The sequence below is a fragment of the Mixophyes fleayi genome, chromosome 3, assembly GCF_038048845.1.
Source record: "Mixophyes fleayi isolate aMixFle1 chromosome 3, aMixFle1.hap1, whole genome shotgun sequence".
Taxonomy (NCBI): domain Eukaryota; kingdom Metazoa; phylum Chordata; class Amphibia; order Anura; family Limnodynastidae; genus Mixophyes; species Mixophyes fleayi.
In genome coordinates, this window is record NC_134404.1 from 185121990 (window position 1) to 185145190 (window position 23201).

The following is a 23201-nucleotide window of genomic DNA, read 5'->3' on the forward strand; positions in this document are numbered from 1 at the left end:
CCACCTCTACACCTAGACTCCATGATGCCAATCGTTAAAGGTTGGCAACTGTGCCTGATTGTACACATTATATACATTACAGTTGTATATATTATTGAACATAATATTCAAGACACACTATATTTTGTAAAAGGTCTGTAAAGGTCATTAGAAAAATGCAGTGTTTGGACTGTGTTTTGTTTTTTGACATCTTTCTAATTTATTACCCTGTTGTCCTTTGAGGGCTCATTCTAAATGTCTACATAAATAACACTCCTCCAGCCTCATGACCTGGCTGCTTTAAATGTACATGCTGACAAAAGACATAGTAAGATACTGGTACAAAATATATATAAGGTTTTTTCATGTTTAAATCTTTACCCATTATCTGTTTGTCTTCCCTTAAGCTAGGTACACACTACACGGTTTTCGTCCAATAATCGGCTCAATCAGCCGACATACGACCGCTCGTTCAAAAGTCGGGTCAGTGTGTGTAGTGACACAATGGTCGAAAGCCTGCCCAAATGGACGATTGTCGCCTCATTTGGTTGGTCGTACCGTTTAATATTTTCGTTTCAATCTCGTTTCCGTTGTGTAGTGTGTATAAACTTCTGACCGATCTACAACAGTGAGTACGAAGTTACAATCATTGCTCACAACAACATGACTGTAAAAAGTACCTTTATTGTCCTAAACAAGGCTAGTGTGTATGCAGTCCATGGACCAAACAATCGGACTATCGATCACATGTAAAATCGCTCGGTATAAAAAGTTGGTGGAAATTTCAGTAGTGTGTAGCTAGCTTTACCTGCACCCCACTCTCTATATCTCTTGTCCATCCACATTAATTATTCTGTATCCCTGGTCTCTGATTTATTTTCTATGCCCTTATCTTGCTTCTTTGCTGTTCTTATCTATTCTTCTTCTCTTCTCCTTCCCAGCACCAGGTCTCTTGCCGGCTTTTCAGTCTGCACATCTTACTTCCTGCTGTGGGGAAACTGCGACCTGTGACCAGGGCCGCCGAGGGGGGGCGGGGGGGGGCAGGTACTAATTACCCGGGCCCGGGCATGTCAGGGGGCCCGGCCTGGGCCCTTGCGCCGATGATTTTTTATTGTAATTCTTTTTTTTTCGGCGGGGGGGGGGGGGGGGGAAGAGGAGCAGGCTAGTTTAAAAAAAAACAAAACATACTTACCTGATAGCGGCGCCGGCGTCCCTCCTCTCTGCTGCTCTGTGCTCCATTCAGACTGTCTAAATGCCGGGTGTGACGTCATCATGAGGGGTTAAAAGAAGGGTCAGCATGGCACAGTGGGGTTAAAAAACATGGGTCAGCATGGCACAAAGGGGTTAAAAAACGGGTCAGCATGGTACAGAGGGGTTAAAAAACAGGGATCAGCATGGCACAGTCAGTCTGTAGCAATGGAGCACAGAGCAGCAGAGAGGACCAAGAGAGAAGAGAGAAGAAAAGGTAAGTGAAGGGAGGAAAACAGGGGGGGGGGGGCTACAGAGGGGTTAGAAAACAGGGGTCAGCATGGCACATAGGGGTTAAAAAATGGGTCAGCATGGCACAGAGGGGTTAAAAGACGGGTCAGCATGGCACATTGGGGTTAAAAAACAGGGGTCAGCATGGCACAGAGGGGCTAAAAAACAGGGGTCAGCATGGCACAGAGGGGTTAAAAAACAGGGGTCAGCATGGTACAGAGGAGTTAAAAAGCAGTGGTCAGCATGGCACAGAGGGGTTAAAAAACAGGGGTCAGCATGGGACAGTGGGGGTTAAAAAATGGGTTAGCATGGCACAAAGGGGTTAAAAAACGGGTCAGCATGGCACAAAGGGGTTAAAAAACGGGTCAGCATGGCACAGAGGGGTTAAAAAACAGGGGTCAGCATGGCACAGAGGGGTTAAAATACAGGGGTCAGCATGGCACAGAGGGGTTAAAAAACGGGTCAGCATGGCACAGAGGGGTTAAAAAACAGGGGTCAACATGGCACAGAGGGGTTAAAAAACAGGGGTCAGCATGGCACAGTGGGGTTAAAAAACAGGGGTCAGCATGGCACAAAGGGGTTAAAAAACAGGGGTCAGCATGGCACAGAGGGGTTAAAAAACGGGTCAGCATGGCACAGTGGGGTTAAAAAACAGGGCTCAGCATGGCACAAAGGGGTTAAAAAACAGGGGTCAGCATGGCACAGTGGGGTTAAAAAAGGGGTCAGCATGGCACAGTGGGGTTAAAAAACGGGTCAGCATGGCACAGAGGGGTTAAAAAATGGGTCAGCATGGCACAGAGGGGTTAAAAAACAGGGGTCAGCATGGCACAGTGGGGTTCAAAAGGGGGGAGGCATGGCACAGTGGGATTGAAAAAGGGGGGGGAGTAGCATTGTATAGTGTGATGAAGGGGAGCCAGGTGAAGTGGGCAAAAGCAGTATGGAGGGCGCAGTGTGATCATAAGGCATGGCGATGATGAAGGGGAACATTATTGTAATATTGGAGCTGGAGGAAGGCCTAATTATTAATCGTGGATGGTATTGATTTAACGCCAGGGTTGTTTGGAATTATCTAAATGTAGCCATTTTTTTTCCAAATAGGGCCCCCAGCATTCCAGGATCCAGACAAGTCGCAACTAAAGAAACCTGCAGCCACAGGTGGTGAAAGTAAGAAGAACAGTTAGGAGAGAGCAGGACAGTATGTGAAATGTTGTGATTCTAGTAGGGACAATGGCAATTTTTGGTGAGTGTTGTGCCCAATGTAAGGTGCAGGCCAAGACTGAACTCTTTGTGTACACACTGCATTCTTTGTATACTACACTGTGGTGCTAGATGTCCTGAAAGTCAGGAGTGCTTGGACATATGTAACGCTCCGGCGAATTGAGAGCTTAGTGATTTTGATGTGTTAGCCACGTCCCAATTGCGCATTAGCCACGCCCCCAAATGCATGACCACACTTCCGATTTTTTTTTTAGCATACTCGACTATAAGGGGGGGCCCCATGAATTTGTTGTACCGGGGCACTGAATTCCTCTTGGCAGCCCTGCCTGTGACCTCAGTCACAGGTTTACAGCTCTGCTGTCTGTCTTCCTGGTTTTCTTGTGCAGCAGCAGCCGGAGCCAGCACATCTATGTATTTAGGAAGGGAGACAATTATGACTCCCCTCCTTCACTGTTAGTGACTGGGGACTTACTGACAGCAAGGGCCCACCAGTGATTTTCCCGGTGGGCCAGTGCGACACTGACCAACGCAACCAAGCATTTTTTGTCCAAATTGCCCATTTATTGCTGTATATCTGAAGACACACTAACTAATTAACTAGATCAAAATCCAGAGTGGTTGGAATTTTTACTTGACATGCTGGAATATATTGTTGGCCAGTTACCTCAGTCAACATACTGAGGTAAGTGGCCAATGAGTATCTTGGCCTGAATGCTGTTCAATTAAATGTGTGGCAAAATAAGCATGGATCTGATCATTCAGAAATCCAATTATATGGCCAAATCAGGCAACCATTAAGCAGGACTAAAATAGGTATCACTGCAAAGTTTTTGTTTATTATTATTTATTTTTTAATATTTTGTTATGACCCAGGGCGATGAACAGTTGTGTACAAGTTGTATGCTTTTTTTCCTCTTCATCTGCCACCTAGTGGCATAAAAAGGTTTATTTTTGCTTAAATCCTTGCACGTCTCACACCTTTAAAACTGTTAAGAGATGTTTTGTGGTTGGCATCCAAGAGAACATCCTAAGTGTTCACTGATCTCAACAACTGATTTCTGTGGTGAATATGATTGACATTGAATGACAATAGTGGCCTCAGGGTGACCAGAAACATGAGAAGGTTTACCTCTGCTGTAAATATCTAAAACAAATCGGCTAGTTATTTAAACTTTTTGAGATGTAACCCACTTACTGCTGGTTTCTTTCCAAGATTTAGAGGAGGGAAGAAGGTTTAATTTGCTTAGTAGCTTTTAGTTTAAGTGTTTTTTCCACTTTTTTTATTGCTGTACATGACCAGTCATGAAAATCTGTGAAAATCTGCAGTCATGCCTGTGTCTATGTTTATGTTGCCTTAGGCCATTGACAATAATCTTGTCCTATAAGCAATACCATACCTCCCAACTGTCCTGGTTTGAGAGGTCGATCCTTCCATCCCAACCATCAGCATCTTTGTCCCAACAGTCAGAAAGGTGGGAGGAATGACCTATTCACTGCTGCTCTGCACAGCATGTGAGATATTAGAGGAGTGGAGGAGCCATAGGGGCAGCAAGCAGTTCAGAAGCCCTAGGGATGCCACCAGAGGGTGTGGTCACATTTCATTGTAGCTTGTACACACCCCTTGAGTTGAGAAGTCTGGCTATACTACATGTCTGAGTCTTATACAAACAGTGCAGGTGATACTGGAATCAGAAATAACAGCCATAATAATAGTAATAAAACTATTTGTATAAAATTGTTTAGAGTGTAAGCAATATTAAGCAAACATATTTAAGGAACCATATGACAATGAGATATATGTGTGTAATCTTTTAGAAATGTCAGGATCTGATGCCTGAAACCAACAAAAAGGGGGTAAAACATATCTGGGGATATGTGGCATCTGGGGCATTCATCTTGGTCTAGATTGCAATTACGGAGGCTGGGAGTAGAGCGGGGTTTATTCCCAATGGAAAATACATAGTGGGGCAACGCCTCCCACAATTTGGGAAGTTTGGAAGTCTCAGAACTCTTCACAATTTTTATCTATAGGTATTTATTAAGGAGCCCAGAGATGAAGGGGAGCATATAATGCCCAAATCTCCCCCATCCTGGCTACAAAAAACTCAGAGTGCTGATTTGATGCTGTAGGATATTTAGTTTTCACAATAGGTAGCTTTGTTGCTCTACCCATATTATTTATGCACATTTAATACATTTCATTCAAAACAGTGCAAACAAGCAAAAAGCATTACTATTTTCAAGTGCAGATGTTATTATAAAAACATTTATGTAGATTTCTGCTTTTTTTCGTTTTGGAAAGATACTTAAATGCCAAAAAAGAAACCACAAAGTATTTCTTGGCGGAATTTAGGAAAACATACACACATTTGCTTTTAGTTCACTTTCTAGCAATTTCAATAATAAGAAAACACACTTTTTTTTAGCCATTTTGGGTAGATTTTCTTTGCTGTTTCACGAGGTAAACACAAATGAATAGTATTTTCTGAAACTTAAACTATTGATGGGAAAAAAAAAAAAAGTATAATTTGTGTCATACTTGCCGACTTTGTGACTTTGTCCTCCGGGAGATACTGTAGGACAGGTCATGGGACAGGGGTAGCAGGGTACGTGGTTACGTGTATTTGCGTCACCATAGCTCCACTTCCACTATAGAATGACGAAATTCACGGCATTGAATAGCGATGTGTGGGGCTTAATGACACAATTAAGCCCCACCCCCTAGATTCAATGCCTTGCATTTTGGCATTTTTTAGGATGAGGGAGGTTTGCCTACTGCTCCAGGAAGAAACCACGAAATTAGGGAGCCACCCGGAAATTCTGGGAGAGTAGGCAAGTATGATTTGTGTTGGTACTGCACAAGCAAATTGCAAATACTGATGTTGGAATGTGACAAACCCAAAAAAAGTGCCAAAACTGCACTCCCTTTTCTGTTCCATCTCTCAAGTTGTAAGTGTCATTTGCAGTCAAACATGAATTACATGCAATTGCTTTCATTAGCGCAATGTCCATTTCTGGGAATGCGCAGAACTATTTTATTAAAGATACGCTACAAAAATAGACGTACGTCTGAACATGATCAGGCCCTATGTATTAAAAGATGCACCCTAACATATCCATTTCAGTTTTTTGGGTTTTTTTTTATTACCAAGGTCACCTTTTGAGCTAGAGCCGTTCCTCCATGTACTATTATTGCGATGCATTTATTAATTTATATAGGGCAAGCAGAAAAAATATGGGTTTGCTCTGTGCATTACTTTAATAAACAGAACTAGTTTTTCCCCTTAGTGGAGCCCCAGGAAATGCACACTGACACAATTGTTCTAGGAGGTTTAGTGTTGCTGTAGTATAGCACCAGCAAAAGCTGTTTCTGCATGCGCTGCCTATAATGGTGTGACTGGATTGCCTATTAGTCCACATCCCATCTGGTAGACATGTTCAGGTGGTTAATACTTTTAAACATTTGAATACATCAGAACCGGAAGGAAGGAGGAGCTCAAGAAGTTAAAATTGAATGGCTGCTTCCCAATGGATATGTATATATAATTAATAGACATCTGTGATCTTGTTATTCATGAGTCAGCTTTCTGCATCTTTGTTGAATATAAGGATTTGTGTAGAGGAAAAGTATTCAGACTCAAGTTTTCTTGGTCTACAGCAGTGGTTCCCAAACTTTTGCAGTTCGCGGCACCTTTAGAGTCTCCAAATTTTTTCAAGGCACCCCTCCAAAATAATTACTGAACAGTCCTGTTTTATAGGTAGTTGGGTCAAAAAGTTGTAATAAGTATTTACTTCACGACAGAAATACTTATTTAGTTGTATGCAAAAATGCCCCTCTGCATCCAGGCACACTGCCCCCTCTGCATCCAGGCACACTGCCCCCTCTGCATCCAGGCACACTACTCCCTCTGCAACCAGGCACACTGCCCCCTCTGCATCCAGACACACTGCCCTCTCTCACGTTGCCCCCTCTGTCACACTGGCCCCCTCCTCTGCCCTCTGTCACGCTGGCCCCCTCCTCTGCCCTCTGTCACGCTGGCCCCTCCTCTGCCATCTCTCACGCTGCCCCCCTCCTCTGCCATCTCTCACGCCGTCCCCCTCCTCTGCCCTCTCTCCCCCCTCCTCCTCTGCCATCTGTCCTCCTCCTCTGCCCTCTGTCCCCCTCCTCTGCTCTCTGCCCCCCTCCTCTGCCCTCTGTCCCCCTCCTCTGTCCTCCTGGTCTGCCCTCTGTCCCCCTCCTCTGCCCTCCTCCTCTGCTCTCTGTCCTCCTGGTCTGCCATCTGTCCTCCTCCTCTGCTCTCTGTCCTCCTCCTCTGCTCTCTGCCCTCCTCCTCTGCCCTCTTTCCCCCCTCTGTCCCCCTCCCTCTCTGCCCTCTGTCCCCCTCCCCCTCTGCCCTCTGTCCTCCTGGTCTGCCCTCTGTCCTCCTCCTCCTCTGCCCTCTGTCCCCCTCCTCCTCTGCCATCTGTCCTCCTCCTTTGCCATCTGTCCTTCTCCTCCTCTGCCCTCGGTCTGCTCTCTGTCCCCCTCCTCCTCTGCCCTCTGTCCCCCTCCTCCTCTGCCATCTGTCCTCCTCCTCCTCTGCCCTCGATCTGCTCTCTGTCCCCCTCCTCCTCTGCCATCTGTCCTCCTGGTCTGCCCTCTGTCCTCCTCCTCCTTTGCCATCTGTCTTTCTCCTCCTCTGCCCTCGGTCTGCTCTCTGTCCCCCTCCTCCTCCTCCCTCGGTCTGCTCTCTGTCCCCCTCCTCCTCTGCCCTCTGTCCTCCTCCTTTGCCATCTGTCCTCCTCCTCCTCTGCCCTCAGTCTGCTCTCTGTCCCCCTCCTCATCTGCCATCTGTCCTCCTGGTCTGCTCTCTGTCCCCCTCCTCCTCTGCCCTCTGTCCTCCTCCTTTGCCATCTTTCCTCCTCCTCCTCTGCCCTCGGGCTGCTCTCTGTCCCCCTCCTCCTCTGCCATCTGTCCTCCTCTTCCTCTGCCCTCGGTCTGCTCTCTGTCCCCCTCCTCCTTTGCCATCTGTCCTCCTCCTCCTCTGCCCTCGGTCTGCTCTCTGTCCCCCTCCTCCTCTGCCCTCCTCCTTTGCCATCTGTCCTCCTCCTCCTCCTCTGCCCTCGGTCTGCTCTCTGTCCCCCTCCTCCTCTGCCATCTGTCCTCCTGTCTGCTCTCTGTCCCCCTCCCTCTGCCCCGCGCCAGGCAAAAAAAAGAGAAAGAAAACAGAAACTTACCAATCCACGTGGTGCCGGGACCCAGCAGCCTCCTCTCCCGCAGCTGTCACTGAATGACGTCAGTGACAGCTGCTGCGGGAGAGGAGGCTGCTGGGTCCCGGCGCCGCGCGGATTGGTAAGTTTCTGTTTTCTTTCTTTTTTTTTGGGCTGGCCCACGGCACCCCAGTGACAGCGCCGCGGCACCCCTGGGAGCCGCGGCGCACACTTTGGGAACCGCCGGTCTACAGTATATTATGCTACCTTTGTATAGATCAGGGATCAGCAACCACTTTTGTCTGGCATGGGGACTACTTTTGTCTGGCACGCAGGAGCTCCACAACTGCCTCACTAAAGCAGCCGAAGATGGCCGAAATTAAGCTCACTTTTGCCCTTCAACAGCTGCTTTAGTGGAGCAGCAACCAGGTTTTGCTGTGGAATGGAAGATGTGTGTGCTGACTCCAAAGATAAGTATGGGACACACTATGTATTGGGGGCACAACTATGTGGCATACTATGTATTGGAGGCACAACTAAGTGGCATACTATGTATTGGAGGCACAACTAAGAGGCATACTATGTGTGAGGATACCACCCTTAGCTGGCAGTGGACACTAACTGTTAGATATACAGTCTGTTACCTTGATTATACAATGGACTGGCTTGACTCAATTAGCTATTTGACTGGATACCCTAAACAAAGGGTTACAATATAACGTGAAGGAATGACACTTCATGCTTGCGTGAAACAACAAGACATTTGACACATTGTATCTGCAACATTACACAATCTGAGTCTGTGATACATTTTGATACAATAATATTTATATTGATACATATTAATACATTTCCCAATGCTATTTCAGACAGTATATTACTGTGGAGACACATTGCAAAACATCTAGAAGTTCTAATTGCCTCTCAGGTTACCTGTTGACCTAGCTAATTAACATAGGCTGCCATCTAGCTATGTCAAGTTACTCAGACATTGTTCTGATTACAAACCAGGTCTACGCCACACCTCTTAACAATGGGTATTTGAGACAAATGGTAATTACCTTAGCTAACACAAGCAAAATTACTTCTGTTGTCCTGTTATTTTCACACAATATGACAATATTATTTCTAATGCATACAATATTGCAGGCAATAGCAAAGGCAAAATGTACCTAATAATTTGAAATAATCATCGATGCTCTGGTGTATATACTTAGACTGGGCCAAGGATTAAAAAGTACATTAAACTGTGAGAAACGGTTGATGAATAAAAAGTTCTTAGTCCAGTAGCACCCCGTTTCGTGACACTATGTATCGGGGGTACAACTATGTGGTATACTATGTTTTGGGGGCACAACTATGTGGTATACTATGTTTTGGGGGCACAACTATGTGGTATACTATGTTTTGGGGGCACAATTATGTGGCATACTATGTATTGGGGCCACAATTATGCGGCATACTATGTATTGGGGGGAACAGCTATGTATTGGAGGCACAACTATGTGGCATACTATATATTGGAGGCACAACTATGTAGCATACTATATATTGGAGGCACAACTATGTGGCATACTATATATTGGAGGCACAACTATGTGGTATAATATGAATTGGAGGTGTAACTATGTGGTATACTATGTATGGGGGACACAACTATGTGGCATACTATGTATTGGAAGCACAGCTATGAGGCATTATGAATTGGGGGCACAATTATGTGGCATATTACAAACTGGGGGCACTACTCTGTTAAAATATGAAATGTGGGTACTAGTATGTGGCATAATTTGAACTGGGGCACTACTGTGTGCTATAACATGAACGTTTATTTGCTGGTCCCATTACTATTAATATTATGATATTAGCAACATAAAATAAGACATAATTAAATGTAATATATACATATTATATATACACACATACAGCATATACGCAACTGGCACACCTGGGCTTGACTAGATTTTAGCCGGCAAACTGATAGAAAAATGTTGCCAATCCCTCATGTAGATGATTCCTGACTTTATAATACAAAATAAGTATTTGATTGTTACTGCTACAATTAACTGCTAAGTTAATTGTACTTACAGATAAAACTCGCTAGGTGGCATTGCATGCATTACATATATATCCCTTGCACATAGTTTCATGAATCGACAAAGTAAATCAGTAACTTGTGTAATTTTTCTAATATTAAGACCTGTTGACATAATTTCCCTTTCAATTTTTCAGTTATTACATGTTGTAAAGAATGACCATGTGATTTTCTAGTATATAGTAAATAGGTTCAGTCTGTGAGAGCTATCATTGTTTTTTTTACCAATCTGTGCTGCACCCAATGAAATTGTTTAGGCTGTGCAAACTGTCAATATTCATGGAAATTATAAAACTTCTTCATTTGTGACATATCACTGACAGAATTATGAGGCTCGCACATATGTGGCATTTGAATTAATTGGATGGAAAATTATGTTGGCTGATGTCCGCAATGTATGTATTCATTAAACTACAGAAGACATTACATCTTGCAGCCCGGTCATTCAGCCTATCCACTCAGTGTGTGTTGTCAACTGAAAGCTACCTACATATAACAATGTTTCTCATACCTTGCAACACTGGAGGACTTCATAGCAGGACATTTGATGAAAGGGGGGGTGTCTGCATCCACATGTGTGTCCATGTAGCAGTGGGGCATGGCTACACCCCAGCGGGGTGCCTAGTCCTCTGATAGCGCTATGCTGCCCCTTAATCTCCTTCCCTATTCACAAAATACCCTTTCATTGACTGTGCACAGAATAGCAGTGAATGAATTCATCCCCTAATATTCTGGCCAGAGTAGGACAAAGTGGGACAGAGTCCACAAATTGGGATTGTCCTGTCTAAATATGGGGAGTTGGGAGTTATGGTTTCTGTTGAAATCCACATATCAGACACTCTTCAGATCAGAATAGTTTCCTATTTCCCCCACACACCCTGTCCATACTATGTCACCAAGTCATTTATGAACGAAAAGGAAACGTGGCCAGTTTTAGCACTTTGATGGTCATATTGACCAGAGATGGTAGGTGGGTGTAATGGCTGAATTACACAGCACAATGATTCATGAGTAACTGTGACTGGATCACTTATAAATAACTTATTGTATAAATTTATTTCGATTAGTGGCACAGTGTGCCGATGTATATCATTACAAAAGTACTGATTTTTGTTATTAATGTATTAATTTCTGATGCAGTAGTCATATGTTGGAGGAAATATGTTTTTGGAAGACAGCAAATCCCATGCTAATTATGCCTTTTCATCTTTTAGCCTGAATGCACAGGAGGTGGTTGTTAGACTTTCATCCTGTGTCTTAGAGAGATAGGATACCTAACAGCAAGTAATAAAGTTTAAATTGTATTTAAATCCAAGTTTAGAGAACATTACAACCTGATTCTAATCATTGAGTGTAATATCTCAGACTTTGTGGTGCCAAGTAGGAAAGGGGGCCGGTTTACCCCCCTGCCAACATGTGTGTCAGAAACAGGTGGGGTACCTTTTAACGATTACCGGATCCCCGACAACGGATACCCCGACAGACAGGCTGGTAATACTGACACGTTCAAACACTGACCTGAAACACTGCCAACGAATGAAGAACCCGGCAGGTAGCGATGACGTCACTTTCAAGCTCCACACTATGGTTGTGACTGTTAACCTGTTTTTTTAAGGAGGCGCCGCCTGTACAATGTTCTTTACACAGCCTAATAGATTGTACAGGCAGCACCTCCGTAAAAAAACAGGTTAACAGCCGCAAACATAGCGTGGAGCATCAAATGCTGGAAATTGTGTCTATGAATCCAAAATGCTGAGGGAATGATAACTGGGTAGGGAAGGGGCTAGATTCCCTTATGGTAAATGTACTTCTGTGGAGTAATAGTGTGAAAAAAAACACTTTATAAGTTATGACAGTCACAAGCATCAATATTTCATGAAATAAAATATAATCTATAAAATTGCCATACACTTATTTTTTTACAACTCAAAGGGCCTGAGTCATGTTACAATGCAAGGGGTGCAAATTAGTTTATTATTTTGCACATAATATTTGTTAGCTATTTTTACACTGAATTTAAAACATACTTACCAACTTCTTGAAGTCTTGCTCCGGGAGCCTGCCAGGGGAGGTGGGCGTGATGGGGGCGGGGCTTCAAAATGTGCGTTGTTTTGGCCCCGCCCAATGACGTAATGACGCAAATCGTGTCATTTGACAGTAGGGGCGGAGCCAAACGCGGGAATCGCCGCGTTTTTTAACTAATTCTGCCCACTTCACTAGGAAGTGGGCATAATTATGCCAGATGCGGGGGATTGCCACACTCTCCCGGGAGTCCGAGAGACTCTGGCAAAATGCAGGAGTCTCCCGGACATTCCGGGAGAGTTGGCAAGTATGATTTAAAATTGATCTAGGACACGCCCTACCCCAACTATAAATATGTCTCCACATTTGAAATGTATCTCCCCCTCCAATGCAACATGGTTTTGCCCAGGTGCAAAGTTAGTACTTTTTTATGCTTTGCTCTCCTTAATGTCTCAGGCCCAAAATGTGCAGTATGTGTGTGTGTATACATTGGAATGTGTGATTGCTTTTAAATATGGAAATAAATGGACTATTATGATACATTTACAGTACAGAGGTAGATACAAAACATTGGGCACTTACTATTCATGGTGACATGATTACACAGTTTATCTTACATGCATGAGTGCTGGCTGGCTGGCACTGGCATGACTCATCCTCTTTCTCAGGGGTCAAGTTGCGTTTAGTGATTTCAACATGCTGTGATTACCAGGTAAATGATTTGACAGATCTCACACAGAGCCGTAACTAGGGTGGTGCGGGCGGTGCCGTCGCCCCGAGCGCAAGCCCAAGAGGGCGCAGCAGCCGCCCGCTACCTTCCCCTACCCGCCGGCATAGTAAAAAAAAAAGTCAATAAAGTTAATACAAAAGGGGAAGGAAAAAAAAAAGAAGTCACCTGATCTCCCGGCGGTTCCCAGCAGTCTCCTCGCTCCCACTGAATGTGACGTCATCACGCCCGACGTCATATTCAGCGAGGAGCACTGCTGAGGCAGAGGCAGCAGGACACAGGACACAGGACACAGGACACAGGACAGGTAAGTAAAATTGTATTTATATTATGTGTGTGTGGGCAGGCTATGTATTTTTACTCAGCTTAGGAGGTCACTCAATATTCAAAACCCAGTATTTTTTTGCAAAATGCCTTTTACAACAATCCAGTAATTGTTTTACTAAACAATTGATCTGTAAGCGATCTGGAATGTACCCAAAGTGCTTATTTATTAACTTATCCAGCAAGTTAGTAGGTCAAATGTATTTTAGAAAAAAAACTAAATTAAAAAAAAAATTTGTGTTCTGCAAAATTAAATATCCTTTTTGCTTGTGGGCACTTGTGAGTGCTAAAGGAGGCACACATTTATTTTCTTTACTACCCCCTGACCTATAAGATCTGTTCTGTTACTTGACCTAATATTCCCATCTTGCCTCTTTTTAGTGTACTATATTAAAATAGCAATGTATGTCATAGGGCTTCTCCTTTCTATATAAAAAAAGCTAGGTTAATGGAATCCCACCACTGTGTGTGTGTATGTATATATGTGTATATGTGTATGTGTGTATATATATATATATATATATATATATATATATATATTCTTTCAGTAAAGTGCTAGCCACACCCACACATTAGGTTGGTCACACCCACTTGTCAAATGCCACTCCCACTTAGATGGGGGGCGCCGGTGCCCTGTCTCGCCCAGGGCACTAAAATGTCTAGTTACGGCACTGATCTCACAGCACTAATATCATAAGGAGCTGCAAATTCAGGGGACACCTACAGGCACAGCACAATATACTTGGACCTTAGGCAAACTCTTAAGCAGGTGATTTCAGCAAAACGAAGGGCTGAGTCCAGCAGATGATTTTTAGCAAAACAGAGGGCTGAATTGGTAGTTTTATTTAACCTTGGAAAGAGGGGCCACATTCATTTAACTGGCTGGTCCTGGGTGAGGGACCAGCCTATCAAACATACTATTAATCTATTCCTAGCCTGCAGGGGAAGGGGGTTTACAGGTACTTAAGGGGGTTTGCCTGGAAACCCCCCTTAAGTGCGCGCCTACCTTTCCTGGTGCGAGTTATGTAAATGCATGTGGTCCTCAAGAGGTTTTCTTGGTGGACTATTTATGTGCTACCTGCAATATCGTGCTAACTTTGGAGGAATTTCCTGCTACAACAGCTGATCCACAGACAAGCTATTGGTTTACAATATCATTGAGACTCATTTGTGCACTGTGGTCATGCTGTATGCAGTATCTCTGGTATACTATCTCAACAGATAAGCCTATTTTACTTCTATAAATGTGAGTGTGATTTGATTCAGAGTAATAAAGCCTTTTGAGAACATACTACACCATTTGTGCCCTGACATTAAATTAATAGTATTCCCATTTAATATATAAACATATTTCCCTCCCTCCAAACATCCCCAGCAATAAATTAATAGCATTTATTTTTAATATAACCATTTCCCACAGCCACCCCCGGCATTAAATAATTAATATTCACATTTAATAATTAAATAGCCCCACCATCACCCCACAAATAAAATAGTACCCATCAAATAATTAGCCCCCACACCCAGACTTCACCATTAACATGAAAAAACAGACAGTATTTAACTTATGTGCAAAACAGAATACTAATTTGCACCCCTTGCATTGTCACATGGTTTTGTCCAGGAGACTGAAATAAGAAGTTTCTGAAGTTAAGATCCTTTATTAATCAGGCCTCTGGTCTTTAGAGAGTTGGTCTTTAGAGAGCTGGTCTTTAGGGTCTCAAGAAACGGTGTGAAATCTGTATGGTGTCAAATACATTTACCATCCTGACATTAAAACTGCATAAAAAGAACCCCCCACTATGGCGGCTCTGTGATCCTATATTTGGTTCATTGCACGGATGGAACAGATTACATACCACCTTCACGATAAGGACGATAAATTCCACCAGATTTGGGCTCCTTGGCTTTACTTATAACCCCTTAGCTCCTGCACCTACTCCTTCCTGTTAAGTGATGGGCATAGGGGACCTGACTTCTGAAGCGGTTACCCCTGTCCCAAATACCCAGGTAATACTCTCTCCTGAACTTCTTTTATTGAAAAAAATAAATAAGATAAAGGGAAGAATGTTCTCTTTTTATTTTTATTATTTATCTATTTTCTTTAGGTGACGACCAGTGCCCCCCTCCCCCCTCCCTTATCCCCCTCTATACTATTATAAAATGTTATTGATGTTTGAATATCCTGAGTAACAATGGTATACTTACTGTTTCCTCAATGGCATTCTGTTGATGTCTTGCATATCCATTACTTAATTTTCTGTTACATTGTCATTTATTCATGTCTTGCTTTGCTTCCTGTTTTGTTTTGGGTTTTTTTTCTACTTCCGCAATGCACTAATTTGTTGACTCGTATCTGTATATCATTGCGATTTCTCAAAATAAATAGTTAAAAAAAAAAAAAAACTGCATAAAAAGGAAAAAGTTGTTTACGTGTGTTTCAGCAGTAGTGGGCCTTCCACAGCCCTAACTTGATGGGCAGGGTGACACTCCCACCTTCCCTTTAATAAGAAGTTCTCATCAACTGCTCTGTTTACTCTGACTACAGACACATCTTGTCAGTCTGCTGTAGGAAAAGACACTTTTAAATCATGTTCAGTTAAGTAGACTTTATACCACTATTTAGTCACACATATGTCTTCCACCTGTTTATCTTTAAACTAGGTACACTGCTGCACAAATGTGTTACTCTTTCTTTGCAGATTGCCAGCTAAATGCCTCCCCTTGTTACAATATATATTTTCCATATTATGTTATATGTCCCTAAGAAAAGTTATATTCGATACCTGAAAAGTTGGAAGTTTCAGATTAAGCAAGTGTTTTTCATTATTGTGGCTTGAAATCATTGTGTGCTATGGATTCTATTTACAGCTCTCTACTTTTGGGATTGGAGCAGAGAAAGGCAGTGGGGTAAAGTACTGATAAGCACTGATTAAATTACACTGGAGTGCCTGGATCGTGTGTCCCTTTTTTTTCTTTTACTATGGTATGCCAACTCTGTTGCTACAGCATTATATGTAGCCGGACCTTTTTTATGATGTTAGATCGGTAGATTGTAAAATATTTTCGACTTTTAGAGTAGATTAAAGTTCAAAAGTCTGGCCGACCCTGCTCTAAGTTGTTTTCTTCTTCAGCAAACAAGAGGCACATTTAAGGCCCTAAACCAGATATTTTCCACCTCTGGCGTGGATTAAAAACTTGCAGTTAAATTACAACACTAAATTCCAGTTCTTACACTTGAGAATTATATATATGACTGGGAATTTAACTACTGATATTTTTTTCCAGATCTTTTGATACTCCAGATGGTGATAAAGATTTAAGGCCGTTTTCAATGATCGTATCTTCAACAGAAGATCCTGAGATCATCTTCTCGAACCTGAAAGAACCATATACCAATTTACAAGAAAATGCGGATAAGGTAAAATTAAATTTTTAATTATAATTGTGATATAATGTCTAGCTAGTCATGTGTTTGTTTTTAGTATGTTTCTTGAGGTTTATTTAATTAGTTTATATAACTATGCTTAAATCAGTCATGATTTTCTTAGCAGTAAGAGTTTTTCACCATAAATATTCAAATATATTTTCATAATAAATGGTTTAGAGAATGCTTATTTCATAGGAACACATTTTACTTAGGGGTGGTTTTAGTAAATATGCTTTGATTACTACAGTTTACCTCTTGGAAAGCAAACAATTTCCAGAGAAATGTTTGGTTATTTGATGCAATATTCTAATGTCATGTATAGTCAGGGCTGCCAAGAAGAATTCAGGGCCCGGGTACAACAAATTCATGGGGCCCCCCTCATAGTGAAGTAAGCCCCAAAATTTTTTTGCGCCGCCTTACGGCGGCGCAAAAAAGATTAGGTATATGGTCATATATTCAGGGGCGTGGCTAGCCAAACGGCAGTGCAAAAATTTTGGGAGGTGCGGTCATGCATTTGGGGGCGTGGCAAACGTGCCATTGGGGCGTGGCTAACATAAAAACCACTAGGCTCTCAATTCGCCGGAGCGTCACATATGTTTAAGCACTCCTGACTTTCAGGACATCTACCACCACAGGGTAGTATACAAACAATGCAGTGTGTACACAAACAGTTCAGTCTTGGCCTACACCTTACATTGGACACAACATTCACCAAAAATTGGTATTGTCCCTACTAGAATCACAACATTTCACACACTGTGCTGCTCTCTCCTACCTGTTCTTCTCACTTTCTCCACCTGTGGCTGCTGCTTTCTTTAGTTGTGGCTTGTCCGGATCCAGAAATGTTGAAGGACCTATTTTGAAAAAAAAATGGCTACATTTAGAAAATTACAGCCAGCCCCAGCGTTAAATCAATAGCACCCACGATTAATAATTAGGCCTTCCTCCAGCTCCAATATTACAATAATGTGCCCCTTCATCATCGCCATGCCTTATGATCACACTGTGCCCTCCATGCTGTTTTTGCCCCCTTCATCTGGCTCCCCTTCATCAGACTATACTATGCTGCTCCCCCCCTTTTTCAATCCCACTGTGCCATGCCTCCCCCCCCCTTTGTAACCCCACTGTGTCATGCTGCCCACCATTTTTTAACCCCACTGTGCCATGCTGACCCCTGTTTATTAACCCCACTGTGCCATACTGCCCCGTTTTTTAACCCATCTGTGCCCCTCTCATTTTTTCACCCCCTCTGTCATGCTGCTTTCCCATTTTTTAACCCCTCTGTGCTCCCCCCTCAATTTTTAACCCCTCTGACATGCTGCTTTCTCATTTTTTAACCCATCTGTGCCCCTCTCATTTTTTAACCCCTCTGACATGCTGCTTTCCCGTTTTTTAACCCCTCTGTGCTCCCCCCTCAATTTTTAACCCCTCTGACATGCTGCTTTCCCATTTTTTAACCCCTCTGTGCCCCCACTCATTTTTTAACCCCTCTGACATGCTGCTTTCCCATTTTTTAACCCCTCTGTGCTCCCCCTCATTTTTTAACCCCTCTGACATGCTGCTTCCCCGTTTTTAACCCCTTTGACATGCTGCTTTCCCGTTTTTTAACCCCTCTGTGCTCCCCCTAATTTTTTAACCCCTCTGACATGCTGCTTCCCCGTTTTTAACTCCTCTGACATGCTGCTTCCCCGTTTTTTAACCCCTCTGTGCCCCCCCTTATTTTTTAACCCCTCTGTCATGCTGCCCCCCGTTTTTTAACCCCTTTGTGCCCCCTCATTTTTTAACCCCTCTGTCATGCTGCCCCCCCGTTTTTTAACCCCTTTGTGCTCCCCCTCATTTTTTAACCCCTCTGTCATGCTGCCCCCCCCCCGTTTTTTAACCCCTCTGTGCCCCCCTCGTTTTCCTCCCTTCACTTACCTTTTCTCCTCTCTTGGTCTTCTCTGCTGCTCTGTGCTCCATTGCTCCAGACTGACTGAATGCTGGGCATGACATGATGACATCACACCCAGCATTCAGACAGTCTGAATAGAGCACAGAGCAGCAGAGAGGAGGGATGCCGGCTCCGCGATCAGGTGAGTATGTTTTTTTGTTTTTTTTTAAACTAGCCTGCTCCCCCCACCAACGACCGAGCCCCCCCCCCCGCCAAAAAAAAAAAAAAAAAAAGGAAAGGAAAAAAAACGTTTTGAAAAAAAAAATTTAAAAATTAAAAAAAATCAGCAGCGCAAGGGCCCGGGCCGGGCCCCCTGACATGCCGGGCCCGGGTAATTAGTACCCGCTCCCCCCCCCTCTCGGCGGCCCTGTGTATAGTGTCACACTGAAATTTAATGTATGTCTGTTCATTGTGTTATCACTCTCAGACAACTGTATGCCACCAGGTGGTGCTGGGGTTCTTAACCAGACTTATGGGTCACTATGATGTATTGAGTTATTGTCATCCTCTTACTTCAGCATTTATAGTTACAGTTTGTCTTTTTAAACCACTAAGTTAGCTTGTACAGTTAGCTATATTTCTGAGCTCTATTTTTATTTTAAAAAAAATATTGCTCTTAAATCATATATAAATTCAGACAAGTGCCAATATTATTATTATTATTGTTATTATTATTATTATTAGCCTGTATTTATAGGGTGCTACAAAATTTCTGCACATAGAGTCAGAGATAAGACCTTACAGGGTAGAAACAGTACCGAACATTAAACAAATACTACCAGGACTTCAAACACTCCAAACATAGTTTGAATAGTGAAGTAGGAGCAGAAGACTAGGTAGAGAAACAAGAGGGAAGAGGGCCCTGCTCATAAGAGCTTACATCGAGGGAGGGTAAAGAGGCAGGAAGTACAAAGGGAGTTAGAGGAGGGGATAAAGCGAAAGAGAGGGGGGAGGGTAAGGTAATCAATTATGGATAAAAGATTAGGTGGATGGTTGGTAGGCTTTGAGGAAAAGATGAGTTTTGAGTGCCCGTTTGAAGGAGCCCAAATTAGGGGACAGTCGGATGGAGCGAGCGAGGGAGGTCATTCCAATGAAGAGGGGCAGCCAAGGAGAAGTCTTGGATTCTGGAGTGGGAGGAGATGATCAGGGTGGAGGAGAGGCGACAGTCATTGGCCGACCGCAGGGTACGGGATGGAATGTGAATGGAGAGAAGGTTAGAAATGTAAGGGGCAGTGGAGTGGGAGAGGTCCTTGTAGGTGAGTGTGAGGAGTTTGAAATGGATTCTGTAAGGGAAGGGGAGCCAGTGAAGGGCAAAGCAGAGAGAGGAGGTAGAAGAGGAGCAGCAGGAGAGGAAGATGAGTCTCGCAGCAGCATTGAGTATAGACCTGAGGGGGGCAAGGTGGGAGAGGGGAAGGCCAGTGAGAAAAGGTTTACAGTAGTCAATACAGGAAATGGCGTCATTTCGGCCCCCCCCTCCTGTGACGTCATGACGCAAAAGCCAAACGCCGCGATTCACAGTGAATCGCGGCGTTTGGGATCTAATTCTAATTCTAATCTAATTCTGCCCACTTCACTAGGAAGTGGGGCACTTCCTAGTGAAGTGGGCAGAATTCGGGAGATTGCCACACTCGCCTGGGAGTCCGGGAGACTCTCGCAAAATGCAGGAGTCTCCCGGACATTCCGGGAGAGTTGACAAGTATGATCAACAAATGTCACAAGTCTTTAGCTTTTTATTATGAGCTTACAGCTCCTTGGTCACTCATTCTTCCTGGATTGTATTAGGGAAAAACATCTGTAGATGTTAGCTGTGACTATTAGTATCTAGGATTACTGTACATTTATGTGCTTACTGCCTTTGCTACATAGCTTTTTTTTTTTTTTTCTTTACAAATTGTACCCCACTGTGCAAGTTTTGTTTGCTTGTCAATAGAGTAAATGGCTATTCCTGTGTAGAAATACACATGCATTTCATTGTGATCTCAACTAATGTATTTTTCCAAACTCACTGACTACCCCAAAACACAACTGTTTTCCATATTAGTGTAGAAATACACAAGCAATTCATTGTGATCTCAACTGTGTATTTGAGTCATTAAGGAAAGTAAAGCAAGAAAAGGAGTAAATGTTCTCCGGGACAAACCATGTTACAATGCAAGGGGTGCAAATTGTTTATTATTTTGCACATGAGTTAAATACTGGCTGTTTTTTCATGTAGCACACAAATACTTGATACCTTTATTTTTGTACTGAAATTTAAAATTGATCTAGAACATGCTCTATCACAACTATATATCTGTCTCCCCACATTTTAAATTTACCTCCCCCTCAAATGCAAAATGGTTTTGACCAGGGGCAAAATTACTCCTTTTTTATGCTTTGCTCTCCTTAATGACTCAGGCCCTACAAGTATATGGAATATGGACACATTGTTTGACAATGCCTGCACCTTGACAACATTTTTTTTACTTTAAATGCCTCCATTTGAGTAAGCAATAAATGGAAATATATCAGGGAAATTTTGTCACTGTTTTTGTTATTATTAATCTTTATTTATAGGGCGCCACATGAGGTTCGCAATGCTGTACAGAGGGCAAAGAGCAAGACACTACATTGTATAACAATACAACACAGTAAACAAATAACACTACAACATTTAACAGTTACTGGGGTGTGCAGGCTGAAACCAGTGCCAATTAGTGTGGACGCAGGCGAAGGTGCACAGTGTAAGTTGTGGCCAAAGGTGTTCACAACGACATCATGCCAGTGGTGAATAAAATAGTGAAATTCAGAAAAAAAAACTATTTTGATGGAAATGATGAAGGTCATCCAATTGTGTAAGTTGTGGATGAAAAATGATGGAAACATGGAATTTGCATAGTATAGTAGTGTAATCTGCTGGAATATTGGCAGAAAAAGCTTGATCATTGACAAGAATGGTAAACATTTGCCATTGAAACACTTTCCTATCCACATTCTAATACATCCGGACCTTGCAGCTCTTAGAATCGGGGCAGACAGTGAATGGGATATAGTCAAGTCATGATGGGGACAATGCCACACATCTAGTGGTGTAAATAAAGCTTCTGAAAACATAGACTGCTCCTTTCTGTTTTTCCTCTCCTCAAAACAACCAGTCATTGCTATGCGAACCAGTGGAGGATGTGCACGGCACCCATTCACCACTATCCTAATGGTGAACTGGAAATACTTTCCAACTGTCAGACTGCTGGGACAAAGGTACCAACAGTCAGGACAGTGGGACAGAGCCCTCAATTCATGACTAACCCACCTAAATTGGGACAGTTACGAGGTATTCGCTGGGTGCAAACAGTAAAAGTTCATATCAAAGTTCAGTCGATTACCACTTTGGGACCACTCCTTTAATTCATTTACACTTTTGTGGGTTTTTTGCCCCCCTCAAAATACTGCTCGTTTTAGTCTCCTTTACATCTTTAATTAACCAAGAGAGTGTGTGGATAACCAAACTGTTTTATTGTTTTGGTTGAATTGTGCTTAAAAATGTGTGTTTCCTGTAAAATTGCAATTGGAAGGAGCAGAGGTGTGTTCCATTATAAATATAGGGATGAGATCCAACCTCCTGACTCTCAGAAGTGGCTGAGAATTGTGTGCTTTTTAGTTACTTTTGTGATTGTGTTCCTTTAGATTTTCAGCTAATAAAAAAGAGATTCCAAACAAGAACAGAATGTTAACTAATAAAGAACACTCTCCAAAATGTAATCTTTGTAAACCCTGCAGTAAAATACAGTAGAATACATAATGTTGCTTAGTAGGACACCACAGTCAAAATCATGTATAATTCGTGTCTAAGGTGGTCCTTATAGTAAACAGAAAAAAGAATGGGGCAGCACGGTGGCTAAGTGGTTAGCACTTCTGCCTCACAGAACAGGGGTCATGAGTTCAAGTTCCGGCCATGGCCTTATCTGTTTGGAGTGTGTATGTCCTCCCCGTGTTTGCGTGGGTTTCTTCCGGGTGCTCCGGTTTCCTCCCACACTCCAAAAACATACTGGTAGGTTAATTTGCTGCTATCAAATTGACCCTAGTTTGTCTGTGTTTGTCTGTGTGTTAGGGAATTTAGACTGTAAGCTCCAAATGGCAGGGACTGATGTGAGTGAGTTCTCTGTACAGCGCTGCGGAATTAGTGATGCTATATAAATAAATGATGATGATGATGATGATGATGTGCTCCAATCACCTACCTAAATTTCTCCACAGTAGTCCCATGATAACTTTGCTGATTACGCTTGAGAGCTACCTCCTTCCATCCAGAATTCCTTCTCAGGATTTATTACAAAATGGGGAACCTATTGTAAAAAGAATGCTTAGGTCAGCAACTTGATAATCTGTCCTTTCAAAGTCACACAGCACGGCCCTCTTTACCTGATCATCATTATAATATAAGGCTGGAGATATTAATAGTTAAATTGGAAGATTTTAGGATGGGAAGCACTCACTGCTGGTAATCTCCATCATGTTTAATATTTATTTTTATTGAATTCTAGATTATATTTACTGTGTGTTGATATGTCCACTTTAAGCATTGAGGATGGCCATGTCCATTTCTAGAGGCAGGAGCACTGTACTACTGTTGAGTTGGGCCTTGTGGGTTTGACACTACTTATAATTGTGTTTCTTTTTTTTAATAAAATATTTTTTATTGAATAAAACTTGATACAGCCAGGTATAACAGACACATGTAAAGGAAGGGGTAAATAAAAGAAGGGGAGTGGTGAGTCAACATCAGGGTAATGGTGGGATGGGGGAGGGGGGTTACACAGATGCAGAGTGT

At 42.9% G+C, this 23201-nt stretch overlaps 1 protein-coding gene across 1 annotated transcript in view; it reads left to right on the forward strand.

Annotated features, from left to right (window-relative positions):
* Positions 1 to 23201, forward strand: part of CRYBG1 (crystallin beta-gamma domain containing 1) — a 255952-nt gene that overhangs the window by 86886 nt on the left and 145865 nt on the right. The window contains exon 2 of the mRNA XM_075202860.1: positions 16323 to 16455. Coding sequence (XP_075058961.1) covers positions 16323 to 16455 — 133 coding nt within the window. The remainder of the gene's footprint in view (positions 1 to 16322; positions 16456 to 23201) is intronic.